General features: G+C 34.7%; 1 protein-coding gene across 1 annotated transcript in view; it reads right to left on the reverse strand.

The window, feature by feature from the left end:
* EYA4 (EYA transcriptional coactivator and phosphatase 4) overlaps nt 1-14,360 on the reverse strand; it is a 229,118-nt gene that overhangs the window by 47,107 nt on the left and 167,651 nt on the right. Inside the window, exons 4-6 of the mRNA XM_081093969.1 lie at nt 10,299-10,423; nt 8,855-8,923; nt 807-899 (exon numbers count right to left, since the gene is read on the reverse strand). Of these exons, the coding sequence (XP_080950095.1) occupies nt 807-899; nt 8,855-8,923; nt 10,299-10,423 (287 nt within the window). The remainder of the gene's footprint in view (nt 1-806; nt 900-8,854; nt 8,924-10,298; nt 10,424-14,360) is intronic.

A 14,360-nucleotide genomic window follows, 5' to 3' on the forward strand; every position in this document is an offset into this window, starting at 1 on the left:
AAATAAAATAGAATAACAGAACCAAGATTTAATTACCACAAATACTTTTCCAGGTTTAATGTTCATCTTTCTGCTATACACATTCCTCCTCACATTAAAAAAAAAAAAGAATCCTTTCACCAGATAATAAACCAAACAAAATATTGTAACTTTAAGTCAACTTAATGCGTGTCCTCTGTGCCCACCTGGGAGTTATCAGGTATTGGTATTTAAAAGGATTGATGTTTAAAGACACGCCATTGTTCTCTTTGAAGCATTTGAGTGAAAGTAGTGCTCTCAGAGGCTGGTTCTAATGCAACCCGCATGTGCTCTCCTGCAGCCCATTAACCTTTAATACTTGTCACTCAGCTGCTTGCATGGGAGGATTTTTTTTTAAACACAGAGAGGAAACAAGGTTATTTAGAAGGAATCAAATGGATAGTTTTACATCTCAAATGTTGGAGAAAAGGCAGTTTTTATGTCATTTGAATGGGCAAGTTGACGGGATAAAGCCAACTATTACAACCTAATTATTAAATTAAACACTGTATAAAATAATTATGAAGGAAGCCAGCTCTGCTTATTTCTGATAAGAAAGTCAAGGGGGATTGTTTTGGTGCCAACTAAAAAAAATCTAGCAAGATGATTCCAAATATAATTTCTAAAAATGCATAGTTTTATGACAATCAGTTCTCAAAAAAGTTAATTTATTGCTAAATGTATAGAAACCTATGTTCTAACAGCTTTGCTGTTTATGCTGCTCATTCACTAGGAGAATTGTGTGTACCCCGATGTGTACGTAACAACACACGAGCTTAAGGCTTTACCTGACCCAGTAAAAGTGTCAAGCGCTCCATCTCCAGTCGTGGTTGTGGTTTCACTGCTGTTCAAAGGCTCTGTTTTGACTGCAAGGAGAGACACTATGTAGAAGAATAAGTACATGTGAGTTTTATTTCTAAATTGGTATCAAAGATGCTGACTGTTCTACTAGTGGTTTTTCTAGCTACCATGAGCATGCAAGAGAGAACTTGAGAAGTCGATGAGGAGAGTTTTGTTAATTTAGCTTCTAAATGGACATGCATTTGGAGAGAACTTAATCGAAAATTCCTCTGGCCAAGCCAGTTATCTTGAATCTGGCTTTTCAGGGCAGTCCACCTTACGAAATTGAAACAGCAGTATACATATTTGCATTTTTAACTCACCTAAAGCACACTCTGATATTATAGTCAAAAGACAGAAAAAAGGAACCATTGGTCAGTCTTCAGAACATTTAATATAAAACATAACAATGAGATGTACTAGCTTATATTTTATTCTCCTCAAGAAGATTTAAAAAAATGATTGCATAAGAGTACAATGGAGGCATACTGAAATACAGAAACCATGAGCATATTCAGGTGATGGGTGAAAAATGAGGCACTCAATAAAATTTTTGCTCTTAGAAAAAACTAAAGAGTTATACATAAGATGTTGAGCTTTTTATTTTAATGGCATAATGATTTTTTAATGAATTATAGAGAGAAGCATAGAATAAGATGATTTCTACAGCAATAAGTGTATCTTTTGAAAAGTCTTTAATATGTTATTTCTTCTTTGAGGTGGTATATTTTGGCAAAATCCTCACTTGGCAATGATGTAGCTTGGCACACATAATTGTCATTATTAGATGTGAGTCGGGGGAGGGAGGCAGTGGAAAAGCCTCTACTTATTTTGTCACACCATATTTTCCCTTTGTGGGCAGAGCTCTGTTACATATATCACAGCAGCAAGGGAATAAACTAAATTATTTTCTACTTAACACCTCTTATGTTTCCTGGAATGATACGGTTAAATAACTTAGAAGCAAGCTGAAGAAGAAAGCTGAAGACTAGCCAACCATGAACAAATATGACAAAAAGTATAGTGGGTCAGAAAATACCCACCAACCAAAGAAGTCAGTTAGGTTATGCTGTTAGAAAAGCAATTAATTAGTGGAGAAACATGCAGTCATGATGATGCTCTCTTTCCACAGGAACAGAACTAACTGGACCCTCCCTTAGCGAGCTCTGAGGTAAATTTACTATCCATGTTTCAATAATGTCCTGAAGATTTGCTGGAAGATTCTAAGAGGTTGGAAAGAGGGAGTAAAGAAAGTTGGCCTACTTCTCCTAGCAAAAGGGAAATTTAAGGTCCACCTCTTTTTCAATAGCAACAATAATCTGAGGAGTAGTATCTCATTATTTGTATAATGATAAGTAATATATGGTGGTTACTACTTTTTAGTAGTAACTTGGATGGTAGTCCCTATTATGCTTATAGCTGATCACTAATTAAATTTACCACCACAAAATTATTTGCTACTACATAATTGTTTATTGAGAGCTTATTATGTGCTAGATTATTTATATTTAGCTATTCCTTAAAACAACCTTGACCAATGCAAACCACTATATCAAATGTATACAGGAGGAAACTAATGTTTGGGTGGGCTGAGAGGCCTATTCCATCGCAGGTGATATCAAGCTAAGATCCAAACGCAGGTCTTTAGCGCCAAATCCGTGATCTTTCCACCATAACAGGCTATCTTCAGGTATGAAAATGGTTTACATTCATGACAGTGACTCTTCGTGATGGCTCAAAAAGTAGTAAGAGTGGGCTATTTTTTAGATGGAGCAATTATGCTGGGAGCCAGTCCATCCTTGCTGTTTCAAGGGACCTGGCATATATGGCATACTGTTCTTAATATATTTGCTCACCTTCCTGGCACTATGTGTTTTAACCAAGGTCTCTGAGAAAGGCTGTTTCCCCAGGTAGGGATTTTCCCCTTAAGTTAGGGAGGGAATAAAACCTCTTAACTAAGTGCCAGGCGGGTAATTAATCACTTTAACTATGAACAATCATGCTTAAGCTACATAATCTTTACTCCCTGGAATGGAGATAGAAACACCCTAACCTTTGGAATAGAGATTGATAGGATTGGAATCAACTGGTATAAATACAGATGTAACAACACAGAACTTAGAAGACAGAACCTACACAGAACCTAGAGACAGAAGAACTTCGCTGGAGAGAACATGGCAAAAGATCCTGGACTGAACCTGACAACAGAAATTGGCAAGAGAACCTGACTAGAACCTGGTGACTGAACCTGGCTGGAGAACCTGGACAGAACCTGGCTGGAGAACCTAGCGAGGGAACATGGCTACAGAACCTGGCTGGAGAACCTAGCGAGGGAACATGGCTACAGAACCTGGCTGGAGAACCTGGAGAACCTAGCAAGAGAACATGGACACAGAACCTGGCTGGAAAACCTAGCGAGGGAACATGGCCACAGAACCTGGCTGGAGAACCTGGAGAACCTAGCAAGAGAACATGGACACAGAACCTGGCTGGAGAACCTAGCGAGGGAACATGGCTACAGAACCTGGCTGGAGAACCTGGAGAACCTAGCAAGAGAACATGGACACAGAACCTGGCTGGAGAACCTAGCGAGGGAACATGGCTACAGAACCTGGCTGGAGAACCTGGAGAACCTAGCAAGAGAACATGGACACAGAACCTGGCTGGAGATCCTAACCAGAACTTCGCTGGAGATCCAGACCAGAACTTGGCTGGAGAGCCTGGCTAGAGATCCTGGCTAGGCTGCTGATCAACTGAACGCTGTCTCCGTGTCATTCCTTCTTCCCTGACTCCGTCCACGCCTTTGGGGACCCCTGGACCTGCTGGGGTTGGACCCTGGCACAATTAGGCACACTTTGGTAATAAAAATGAAAGCTCCAAAGTGTGGGAATAGGCTAATACAGTATGCTTTCCATTTCTTCCTCATGAAATATTTTAAACGACAACAAGAAGTAACAAGTTTGAAGGCCGATAACAACACACACTTAAAAGGTACTTAGTACATTCCAGGTGCTCTTGCTGTGCTTTATAGATATTAACTCCTTTACTCCCCATGACAATCATAAAAGGTAGGTGATACTATCATCTTCATTTCTCAGATGAGGGAACAAAGATTACATAGCTTGTCTATAGTCACAGAGCTAGTGAGTGCTAGAATTTGAGACCAGGGTGGTACAGTTTCAGAATCCAAACTCTCAGCCATATTGCCTTTGCAGGCTGCACTAACTAACCAAGAATTCCTTTAATCTGTATCCATATAAAGATGTTTCAGATGATCTAGATGGGCGTAAAGGCCCTTTGTGACACAATGTCCATATTTATGACAAAAACACAGTCCAAAGCCTTAAAAACTAAGACAAGAGAAAATTTCTTGGAACTTACAAAGGGTGGCCAAATTCCTACTTAAATGTATCTAAGTCTATGAACACTATTTGTAAAGTATACTTATTAATGTTTAACAGTAAGTCATTATTTTGATTTCAAAAGCAGCAATTATATTTTGATGTCGCAGGTTAATTAATGAGTTCTGCAGTTTTCTACATGCTCAAAATAAGGGTCTATTTCCATAAAAGTAAAATGAAAAAAACTATATATGGTACTTTGCACAGAAGAAATACTTGAATTGTCTGGTCCTCCTGACCACTAATTACCACTTGCGATTTGTTTTTAATAGAACCAAATAGTTTTTTAAAAGGGTCAAATTAATTTTAATGTATTGAAATGACTGAATTTTCACCTTTAAAATAATCTACAGATTTAATTAAGATTGTATGTGATTATTGCCAGGTGTTAGCTATGTTTACTAAACCATTGATTTCCTCTCTTCACGTCCCAATCTACATCCATATCCTCATACACATACTAGTATTTTGAAATTAAATCTTGTTCCTGCAGTTTATCTTAGAACTCAAGTACAGCATTGATGTGCATATTTTTTGGAGAAAGTCTGGTTTATTATCATAACATCATTCACGTTCATTTGTTGCAGTAGCACACTTAATCCTTACAAGAGCCGACCCAGTAATTTACATTTTATATTTCATCTTCAGAAATATGCATTTAAGTGTCCACATAAAAGAGTGTATATCTATATATATATAATTCCAAATACACTTCTTGCTGAATCACAAAATTAAACATAGCAAATTTTGACCTTTTAGGTTCTACAAAGAATTTCAGGAGGATTTAGATCAGGAGGGATACAATTCATACCACTGCAGGGTAACAATAAGTATTGCCTGCCAGTTTTAACAATTGCTACAGCCTATGATTTATGTTTGTCTAAATCAATATATTCATTCAAAAACCTATGAGTTCTAAGTATCTTTTGTTCCTAAGTATCCTTAAAGTATTAAATTTTGTAAAATAATTTGATGAAGCAAATGGCTCTCATTCCAAAAAGCAAATGTAAAAAGGGCTCGACTGCACATGTATATAACATTCAGAAATAAATTATTTACATGTGATTCACTCATTGATATATTAAATATTTTGGAAGATTCTTTTCCATGTTATGCAAATTCTAAATACACTGGTGAGCAAAAGTAGGTTGATGATAATAATAATAAATAATACAATAATTAATTAATTAATTATAAGACAAAAATAAACTCTTTCACGAACTCACAACTGTAAACCCACTTTTGCTCACCCCTTTATAGAAAATGCCATAAATCTGATCACAATGTCTGATTTTGGTTCCCCCAAATTGCTTTGAAGTATTTTCTTAATCTTCATGTAGAATAAAATATTCCCTCCCTCTACTGTGCACCCACCTTGAACACATTATTCACTCACTATTTTCTTGTTTCTTTTCCTCTGCTAGATTTTGGTCCCTTGATGGCCAGTATTGTGTTCTATAGGCCCTATTGGGTTTCCATTTTCTAGCACAGAGCCTGGCATATAATAGAAACTTGCCACATTTTACTAGTAATTGGGAAAGCAAAAAATCACTTTTAGACCCTATCCTAAGTACTCCCAATAGATCTAAGTATTTTGTATACAATGTATGGCTTATCATAAATCTGGATCTTGTAAATTAGGATCTTTCCTGTATCTGGAAGTAACTTTCATATACTTGGCATGCATTTACATGCATGAATGTGTATGTACATGAAGTATGTAGACTACACCTATAGCATATATATCTACATCAGGGATGGGCAAACTATAACACATGTTACAAATCTGCTCTGTGGCCTATTCTTAAATGGTCCATGAGCTAAGAATGACTTTTACATTTTTAAATAGTTGAAAATATCAAAAGAATAATATTTTGTGATGTGAAAATTTTAAGAAATTCAAATTTATCAAGTTTTATTTGAACACAGCCAAGCTCAATCACTTACATATTACCTATGGCTGCTTTTGTGTAACAAAAGTTGAGTAATTACAACAGAGACCATATGGCCTGCAAAGCCTAAAATATTTACTATCTGACCCTTTACAGAAAGTTTGCTGATCCCTGATCTATATGCTAAAGTATGATTACATTTATTCTATTTTTATTACTAGTTCTATATTTAACAATTTCATAAGTGACATTTGAAAGGAAAATCTAGGTACCAATATAAATCTGCAGATATAATCAGGATTAAGGTGATAAAACATTTTAAATTAAAGTAATAGTGTAATATATTAAAACAGCACCAATGTAATATGGTAGGTTAAGGTAATACTGTCAATTCATTCATAGTAATAAAAAATATATAATTAAATTTATCTTTTTAAAAATATCAAAATGAATGGAAAGTCTTGAAAACACCTGAAATTAGCTTTTTCCTTTTTTATTATAATAATTTTATGCAATGATCCAATACCAACAATAAAACCCAGGATTAAAAATAAAATAATTTACTGTCAATGGGAGAGATTATGCACCAAATGCTTAGTTTGTATTATAAACACCCAACATAAAAAGTCATTAAACGTCATTAAAAATTTCGTATCAATATGCCACCAAGACTATGCCATTAATAATCAAAGTATAATCTCACTAAAGATTTGCCTTCTGTGGTCAATTTACATATTGTAAATTCAGAAGAATTTCTTAGCTGACCAAACATTGGAAGATATTTTAACATAATGCATGTTTTATTTTCCTTAAGAATTTGTTGCCAGCCCAGCTGGCATGGCTTAGGTGGTTGAACATTGACCTATAAACCAGAAGGTCTTGGTTCAATTCCCAGTCAGGGCATATGCCCCAGTTGCAGGCTTGATCCCCAGTGTGGGGAGTGCAGGAGGCAGCCAATCAATGATTCTCTCTTATCATTGATGTTTCTATCTCTCTCTCCCTCTTCCTCTCCCTTCATCTTTGAAGTCAATATAAATATATTTAAAAAAAGAATTTTCTGGCCAATTATTATTAAATTATTAATGAAAGAAGGACATATTCTGGCATTTATTACCAAGCAACTTACATACATATCTTATTTAGGACAAAAAGTCTTGCCAGGGAAGTGTTAACAACTTTCTTTTATAAAAAGGAATTAAAGCTCAGAAAGGTTCAGTAACTTGTCCAAGGTGACACACTCATAAGTATAGTGACAAGATTCAAATCATATCCTTCTGACACACAAGATCTTGTTCTTCCCAAATGGCCACATGACACTTAACATTAACAATAAGAACCAGAAAACTTGAAGTGTAACACTCAGAAAAATGTTTCCAGTTAAGATTAGCCATGAATTACTAAATGTTATATATATATATTATATATATAATATATATGTTATATATATTATATATATAATATATATATTTACTATTGTAAAGTTGCCTGTGTTATATTAATACTACTTTAGAACAGAACATCAGCCAATGAGCTAGAAATATTTTAAATCTTAAATGTTTTAAAAGTGATCAAATTTGGAATATTTTGTAACATTAAATTAATATAAAATTAAATTTCAGAGTCCATAAATAGTTTTATTGGAACCTAGTCACACTAATTCATCTATATATTGTCCATGGCTGTTTTGAGGCTATGATGGCATTACTAAGTAGTGGAGACAGAGGCAGTATGACCTACAAAGCCTAAAATATTTACTATCTTGCTCTTTATGAATAAAGACCCATGAAGAGAAACTAATTCTGGCAATATATTTTTAACTATGAAAAATTGAAAAAAAAATTTGAAATGAAAATTATAAATATATAAGTAATGGGCATAATGGAGTATTCTTCATTCACTGGTCATATAATCTAATATAATCGAAATATGGCAAGTCTGTGCCTAGTCTAACTGTTTGCTCGTAATGCACATTTGTGATCGGTAGTGAGTTCTGTTTAATCTTGTGTTGGGTGGTTCTAACATACTGCTATGGAATTATATTTATTTTTAAATTTTGATAGTATATTAACTTTTGATTTAGGAAAAAGGTTTGTTTATACTTTAATATATATTACATATATGAATGTAGTAAATGTCTTTGAAATATTTTCAAAGACAGTATTAATTTACAATTTTAAATATATAGCTTTTATCACTGATGGTTTTTTAAATGATGGGATTTTAACTGATTGTTAATGTTACTTTAATTGGAATATTTTAATAAAGTCTCTAAAATAGCATATATCTTCTGCCATGCTAAAAAGTCAATATAAATTATAAAAACTTATAGGTTATAAAGATAAACGAGTTTGTACACACAATCTGTTTCAAATTCTCTGATTGACATGAATGTGGTGCTCAATTATCCACTTAATAAATTGACATGTAGTTAGAAAAACAATTGATGCACCATTTTTGTAAAATTATGAAAAAAATCTAAGAATACTGCTAGTAATAAGAATTTGAGATGAGAATACTAGTTGATATGAAAAATATAGCCAACTGTTACCAATAAACAACTAAAAGGCATGATCATTTCTCCTTTTCCTTTACAAGTATTGGACACAGAAAAAAAGGTGCAAACACAGAAATAGCAACAGAAAGCAAACCAGAAGGGCAAATCCACACACCCAAGCACATGCAGTGTACCATCATCTCTCATACTTGTTGCGGAAGAGGGGGTGTTGCAACTCAGCAACCAGTCCGCAGTGTTTAAAACAGTCATGTTGTCCCCTGAGAACAGGAACAGTATAAGGATTCATTGTCTGAGTGCCTGCTCAGTGTACACGAATAGTTTCCAATGCTTGCACTGGTTTCTGACCTTTTCGCCAAAAATTATAAGTGCCATGGTATGACTTTTACATTTTAGTTGATCAGGTCTGTTTTAGTTCCGTTAAATATATACACATGATAATTAGTGAACTCCAAGGTCTGCTTCCAAAATGCATAGTTTTTAAAAAATATTATTATTTGGACCAAGGTAAGGTTTAAATATTAATGTTTTTACTTCAGAAGTCATCACTAAACAATCTCATAAATTTGCAATCCTATAATTAATTAGCCAAAACTACAGATGCATGTTTAGAGACAAATAAACATTATAAACAAGAAAAATGTTAATTTACAAAGGGTTTGGTATAAAACATTATTAAATACAGGCAAATTGCAATGCACATAACTTTACAAAGAAGATTTTAGGTTGCGCAATTCTTCTCAAATAAGTGAAAAGAGGTGTATCAATTTCATAAATATTTATTGAAAATTTTAAAGAAAATATGATGTGGCAAATGCTGATATCTAATAATATGAAGTTTATAAGTTAAAACAAATTTCATGTAATTTCTCACTTACTGAATAAAATAACTATATCTATAAAACTTGAAAATAATTGATTTAAAATGAAACTTATATGTATAGAGATGTAGTCTATATATTGTGATGCAAAAATAAGATTATATTTTCTGGAAAGTTGAATGCATTTTATAAAAACAATATGGCAGGATATATGAAATAACTGTTATTGTTGCCATAAGCTGTGTGTTAATTATGGGTTAATCAAATGAGAAGATACCTGGAAAAAAATATTAAATTCATATTTTTAAATACATGTTAGGTATTGTTCTCTTTGTAAAGAAAATTGCAGCAGATATACTTTTTCTATTTCCAAATTTACTTTTAAGGAAAACAACATTTTAAGAAAATAATTTTGGCAGATCTTCTCTCTCTTATAATTCAAAATAAAATTATAAAATAATACAATTTCTTTTCTTCTTCATCTTCTTTTTTCGTAAGAACTTTTTGGCCACATTTTCCACATTTTAGAAAATATTTACAAGGGCAAATGCAAAAAAGAAGCTTCACTAAAAGCCTTCAATGTTTCCCAGGGCTGTCTGGATGTTTCTGAATGTTTCCAGTTTTAGAGGAGAAACAAAAATTTCAAGAAAATGAACAATAAAGAATCCATTAACTATATATTCCTTGCATATTATGCTGATTGTGTTCTTGCTAATGAGATATTTCTTTATTAACAGACCCTAACATATGAAATTGCAGCAAACATTAAAATGTGAAAATGTGATTTTGGGTGTCTTTAAGGTTGTACACTTACCTCCTGTCCCATTTGTGGTGACTGATGTGCTACTGAGATTCGCTTTCTCCAGTTTGGAGCTACCAGGGGCATCACCACCTCCAACAAGAGGATGAGGACTTGCTAGGTCCTGCATTTCCATAGACCTATTAGAGCAGGAAGCAAGAGAGCAAAAGTTGAAATCTCAGCAATTATTTACTTTTAAAAAATATGTTTCTATTGATTTCAGAAAAGAAGGGAGAGGGAGGGAGAGAGAGAGAGAAACATCAATGATGAGAGCTAATCATAGATCAGCAGATTTCTCAGCAGGAACTTTACAGGCCCTAGGGAGTGGCAGGATATATTTCAAGTGCTAAAAAAAGAAACCTACAACCTAGAATACTCTACCCAGACAAGTGAACACTGAAGGAGTTCATCACTACTAAACTGACTTTACAAGAAATATTGAAGTATCTTCTTCAGACAGAAAATAAAAGGCCATAAGCAGAAATAATAAAATATATGAAAGAAAAAAATCTCACTAAAAAAGGCAAACATATAATAGACAGTGAATCAGACACTTAAAAAGATAATATGGTCTGGCTGGTGTGGCTCAGTGGTTGAGAATTGACCCAGGAACCAAGAGGTCACTAGTTCGATTCCCAGTCAGGGCACGTGCCTGGGTTGTGGGCTCAACCCCAGTAAGGGGCGTGCAGGAGGCAGCTGATTGATGATGTTTCTTTCTCACTGATGTTTCTATCTCTCTATTCCTCTCACTTCCTTTCTCTCTAAAAATCAATAAAAACATTGTTTTGTTTTTTTAAAAGCTAATATGAAGGTTAAAAGACAAAAGTAGCAAAACCAACTATAACTAAGTAGTTAGGGAATTCACAAACAAAAATTTTTAAAACACAATGAGCCAAACTGTAGCGCTTTAGAATGTGTTTGAACTTAAAATATCGGTCAGCTTAAAAGATACAGCAAAATATATAGATCAATATACCAAATAGTAACTATAAACCAAAACCTACAAAAGATACACAAAAATTAACGAGAAAGGAATTCAAAGAAAACTATATAACAATAAAAAAGAATTAACAAAATGGCAAAAAGACCATACCTATCTGTAATTAGTTTAAAAACAAACGGACTAAAATGCTCCAACCAAAAGACATATGGTAAATTAATGGATAAAAACAAAACAAGATAAAAACAAAACAAAACAAAGCAAGCAAGACCCACCCATATGCTGCATACACAAGACTCACTTCAGATCAAAAGATAGACACATACTGAAAATGAAGGTATAGAAAATATATTCCACATAAAAACAAATGAAAAAAATAATAAAAAGAAAGCTGGGATAGCAATACTCATATCAGACTAGTTGGATGTTAAAACAAAGACTGTAAAAAGAGACAAAAAGAAGACCATTACATAATAATCAAAGGGTCAAAAGACATAATATTCATAAATATCTATGCACCCAATATAGGAGGACTAAATAAACAAGACAAATAGTAACAGACATAAAGAGAGAAATTGACATTTTTACAATAACAGTAGGAGACTTTAACACCCACATACAATAATAAATAGAAAATCCAGACAAAAATTCAAAATGGAAGCAATGGCCTTAAACATCATATGAGAAGATGCTCAACATTATTAATCATCAGGAAAATGCAAATCAAAAGTACAATGAGATATGTCAGAATGGCTATCATTAAAAAGTCAACAAATAACAAGTGTTTGTGAGAATGTGGAGAAAAGGGAACCCTCGTGCACTGCTAGTGTGATCATAAAATTGCTGCAGCCACAATGGAAGGCAGTAGAAAGGTTCATCAAGCAATTAAAAATAGCACTACTATACAACCCAGAAATTCCACTTCTGACTTTTTACCAGAAGAAAACAAAAACACTAATTCAGCCCTAGCCGGTTTGGCTCAATGGACAAAGGTCGGCCTGCGGACAAAAGGGTACCAGGTTGGATTCTGGTCAAGGGCATGTACTGGGTTGCAGGCTCCTTCCTGGCCCGGGCCCTGGTTCGGGCTCATGCAGGAGGCAACCGATCTATGTGTTTCTTTCACATCGATGTTTCTCTCTGTCTTTCCCTCTCTCTTCTATTTTCTCTAAAAATCAATGGAAAAATATCCTTGGATGAGGATTAAAAAAAAAAAAAGACACACCAAAAAACACATACAAAACCCCACACCAATTCAAACATATAAATGCACCCCTAGTTCACTGAAGCATTACTTACAATAGGCAAGAAATGAAAGCAAGCTAGATGCCCAACCATAGACTAATGGATAAAGAAGTGGTACGTATACTAGTACACAATGGAATATGACGCAGCCATAAAAATGTATGAAATTTTATCATCTGCAACAACAACATAGATGGGCCTAGAAGGTATTGTCCTGAGTGGAATAAGTCAGACAGAAAGAGACAAATACCATACACTTTCACTTACTAGTATATATGTAATCTAAAAAAGAAAACAAAACAGAAACAGTCTCAGTGATGCAGAAAATGAACTGATGTTTGCCATAGGGACGCAGGGTGGGGGAAGAGCAGTAAAAAATGTAGAGGGTTGAATAAGAGAGACAAAATTCTAGTTATAAACTAAATAAGCCACAGGGGTGTAGTGTACAACAAAGAGAATATAGTCAATAATATAATAGTAACTTTGCACTGTAATGAATGATCAATAAATAGACTTATTGTGGTGTTCACATCATAAGGTATATAAATGTCCAATCACTATGTTGCACACCTGAAACTAATACAATATTGTATGCCAATTATGTTTTAATTTTAAAAATTTTAAATAAAACAATAAAAATTTCTTAAAAAACAAAACTCATGATAAGTTGTGTGCTTTATTAGGTAACTATATGGATTGGGAATCACGAACATAAATATAAGTCTATGATCTACTACCTAGAAAAAGTTAATGGGTTTGTGTGTAGATGGTTTTCCAAATATCTTCTCAGTTTACAGGGCTCACTAAATAACACTAAGAGTCTTCCATAGACAGGCATTCTTTACTCCCTTCTTTTCTATGCCAAGACATTCTGTATCTTTATGAGGTTACTCAACCCATTCACTTTGAGCGCAAGGAAGTTAGCACCTGCCACGAGGGATCAGAATGTGAAATGTGATGAGAGAGCCCTGTGATAAGTGCCCGACCTTAGCAAACAAAAATAAACCCTCCAAGAAAAAGATGAAGAAAATGCCGTGATATACAACATACAGTATTGTGTGGCTCTTAATATAAACAATTAAAGTTCCACTCCACGGGAAGCTGAGTCTGAGGCTGCATGCAATTCATGAACAGCAATGCCAGAAGACGTCAGGGAACTCCCCTTTGCCCCATCCTTATGACACTATAACATGATAGTCTCCATTTAAAAAAAGTCAACCACCCATCTTAGTGATAGGAACCTGGGCCCCACTTCTCATCTGGCGTAATACTTCACGGAGCAGGTCCAAACAATGCAGGGCCCTTGAAATCAGCAGGAGCTCAGCACTCTGGTCCCTGCCAAAGTGCAACATGAGAATTGGGGCTGGTATAAATATTCATTGGGAAGTTACGGCCAACCTCCTTGCGCTGTGTGTTTAGTGCAACTCAAAACTGCTCCACCTGGTCCCTTCTGGCTCCCTCATGTCTACCAGGGGCTGGCAGCTGGAAGACAGGCTGAGCCTTAAGTCTTTTAATTTGCTGTCACATCAGAGAGGCAGGCAGGAGGGATGACAATGCATATGCTCAGATTCAATTACAGGACTGTCTTTTTCCCAGGTGGGAGGCAACATTGACTGTAGAGAATTCAATGCTTCCGTCTGTTAAGGTCCCTTAGGAAATGATTGGTGGTTTGCAAATGCTGGCTGGGAATGTGGAATAAAGCACTATGGTCTGCCCTCATGACAAAACTCTTGGCAAAAAGTATCAAGCAAACTGAATAATTGTTAGGTCTACATGCAATCTTTAGTTTTCTCTTGTTTTCCCAAGTAAAATCATTCTGTAACTTCTGCCTGCAAAATATGAACGGCTTCCCATAAGTTCTCAAATAAGTGGTCATTTAGCCTATACGATGTAGG

Source organism: Myotis nattereri (assembly GCF_964212035.1).
Source record: "Myotis nattereri genome assembly, chromosome: 6".
NCBI classification, from domain to species: domain Eukaryota; kingdom Metazoa; phylum Chordata; class Mammalia; order Chiroptera; family Vespertilionidae; genus Myotis; species Myotis nattereri.